The sequence below is a fragment of the Sprattus sprattus genome, assembly GCF_963457725.1.
Source record: "Sprattus sprattus genome assembly, contig: scaffold_141, whole genome shotgun sequence".
Lineage (NCBI taxonomy): Eukaryota > Metazoa > Chordata > Actinopteri > Clupeiformes > Clupeidae > Sprattus > Sprattus sprattus.
In genome coordinates, this window is record NW_027666942.1 from 30,001 (window position 1) to 32,500 (window position 2,500).

Here is a 2,500-nt window from a genome sequence, read left to right on the forward strand (position 1 = left end):
TTGCTCTACGTCAGGAGACACCTTGCTCTACGTCAGGAGACACCTTGCTCTACGTCAGGAGACACCTTGCTCTACGTCAGAGAGGAGACACCTTGCTCTACGTCAGAGAGGAGACACCTTGCTCTACGTCAGAGAGGAGACACCTTGCTCTACGTCAGGAGACACCTTGCTCTACGTCAGGAGACATCTTGCTCTACGTCAGAGAGGAGACACCTTGCTCTACGTCAGAGAGGAGACACCTTGCTCTACGTCAGAGAGGAGACACCTTGCTCTACGTCAGGAGACACCTTGCTCTACGTCAGGAGACATCTTGCTCTACGTCAGGAGACACCTTGCTCTACGTCAGGAGACACCTTGCTCTACGTCAGGAGACACCTTGCTCTACGTCAGGAGACACCTTGCTCTCTGGGCCTGATCCTAGATGATCTCTAGTGATGTTCACAACCAACAGAACACACACACATGATGGACAGACACATGGAGGACAGACAGACACATGATGGACAGACACATGATGGACAGACACATGATGGACAGACACATGATGGACAGACACATGATGGACAGACACATGGAGGACAGACAGACACATGGAGGACAGACACATGGAGGACAGACACATGATGGACAGACACATGATGGACAGACACATGATGGGACTCACCGCGTGATGGAGAGACACATGGAGGACAGACACATGATGGACAGACACATGATGGGACTCACCGCGTGATGGCGAGACAGCGTGTTTGCGTTTGGCGAGTGCAGGGCTGGACTTGGGCTTCTCATCTTTGGCAGAGAACTGGAAGCTCAGGTGGATCCCGCCGTCCTTCACCTGTGGGGGGACGGGAGAGCAGAGGTGAGAAACTCTCTGAGCGTTAGGTGTAAACAGCGTTAGCTGAGGTTAGCTGAGGTCTCTCTGATCGTGGGTCAGGCTTTAACAGCGTTAGCTGAGGTGAGAGTATTAGAGACTATGAGCGTGGGTCAGGTGTAAACAGCGTTAGCTGAGGTAAGAGTCTATGAGCGTGGGTCAGGCTTTAACAGCGTTAGCTGAGGTAAGAGAGTCTCTGAGCGTCTGTCAGGTGTAAACAGCGTTAGCTGAGGTAAGAGTATTAGAGACTATGAGCGTGGGTCAGGTGTAAACAGCGTTAGCTGAGGGTAGAGTATTAGAGACTATGAGCGTGGGTCAGGTGTAAACAGCGTTAGCTGAGGTGAGAGTATTAGAGACGATGAGCGTGGGTCAGGCTTTAACAGCGTTAGCTGAGGTAAGAGTATTAGAGACTATGAGCGTGGGTCAGGTGTAAACAGCGTTAGCTGAGGTGAGAGTATTAGAGACTATGAGCGTGGGTCAGGTGTAAACAGCATTAGCTGAGGTGAGAGTATTAGAGACTATGAGCGTGGGTCAGGTGTAAACAGCATTAGCTGAGGTGAGAGTATTAGAGACTATGAGCGTGGGTCAGGTGTAAACAGCGTTAGCTGAGGTGAGAGTATTAGAGACTATGAGCGTGGGTCAGGTGTAAACAGCATTAGCTGAGGTGAGAGTATTAGAGACTATGAGCGTGGGTCAGGTGTAAACAGCATTAGCTGAGGTGAGAGTATTAGAGACTATGAGCGTGGGTCAGGTGTAAACAGCGTTAGCTGAGGTGAGAGTATTAGAGACTATGAGCGTGGGTCAGGTGTAAACAGCGTTAGCTGAGGTGAGATTATTAGAGACTATGAGCGTGGGTCAGGTGTAAACAGCGTTAGCTGAGGTGAGAGTATTAGAGACTATGAGCGTGGGTCAGGTATAAACAGCGTTAGCTGAGGTGAGAGTATTAGAGACTACAGTGGGGAAAATAAGTATTTGAACCCCTTGCGATTTCACAAGTTTGGCTACTTGCAAAGAAATGTGTGATCTATAATTGTAATGGTAGGTGTATATTAACAGTGAGAAACAGAATATCAACAAAAAAATCCAGAAAAATGCATTTTATAAGAATTATGACTTTATTTGCATTTGATGCAAAAAATAAGTATTTGAACCCCAAAACTGACTGACAAAAATGACTTAGTACTTGGTGGAATAACCCTTATTGGCAAGCACAGACGTCAGACGTTTCTTGTAGTTGGTCACCAGGTTTACAAACATCTCAGGAGGGATTTTGGTCCACTCCTCTTTCCAGATCCTCTCCAAATCTTTAAGGTTGTGTTTTCAATGGGAGGGAATGAGGGAATGAGGTTCAAGTTCAATATTCCACGTTACATGGCCCCATCCATAGTCCCCTTGATGCGGTGGAGTCGTCCTGTACCCTTGGCAGAGAAACAGCCCCAAAGCATAATGTTTCCACCTCCATGCTTGATGGTGGGTATGATGTACTCTTGGGGTCATATTCAGCATTCCCCCCCCTGTCAAACACGGCAAGTCGAGTTGATGCCAAAGAGCTTGATTTTGGATTCATCTGACCATATTCTGTCTCCCAATCCTCCCTAGAATCATTCAACTGTGCAATGGTAAACTTCA

General features: G+C 47.8%; 1 protein-coding gene across 1 annotated transcript in view; it reads right to left on the minus strand.

Moving 5' to 3' along the window:
* LOC308382550 (nephrocystin-4-like) overlaps positions 1-2,500 on the minus strand; it is a gene marked incomplete at both ends in the record, with an annotated part of 45,387 nt that overhangs the window by 23,643 nt on the left and 19,244 nt on the right. Inside the window, one exon of the mRNA XM_080860950.1 lies at positions 727-835. Within this exon, the coding sequence (XP_080717076.1) occupies positions 727-835 (109 nt within the window). The remainder of the gene's footprint in view (positions 1-726; positions 836-2,500) is intronic.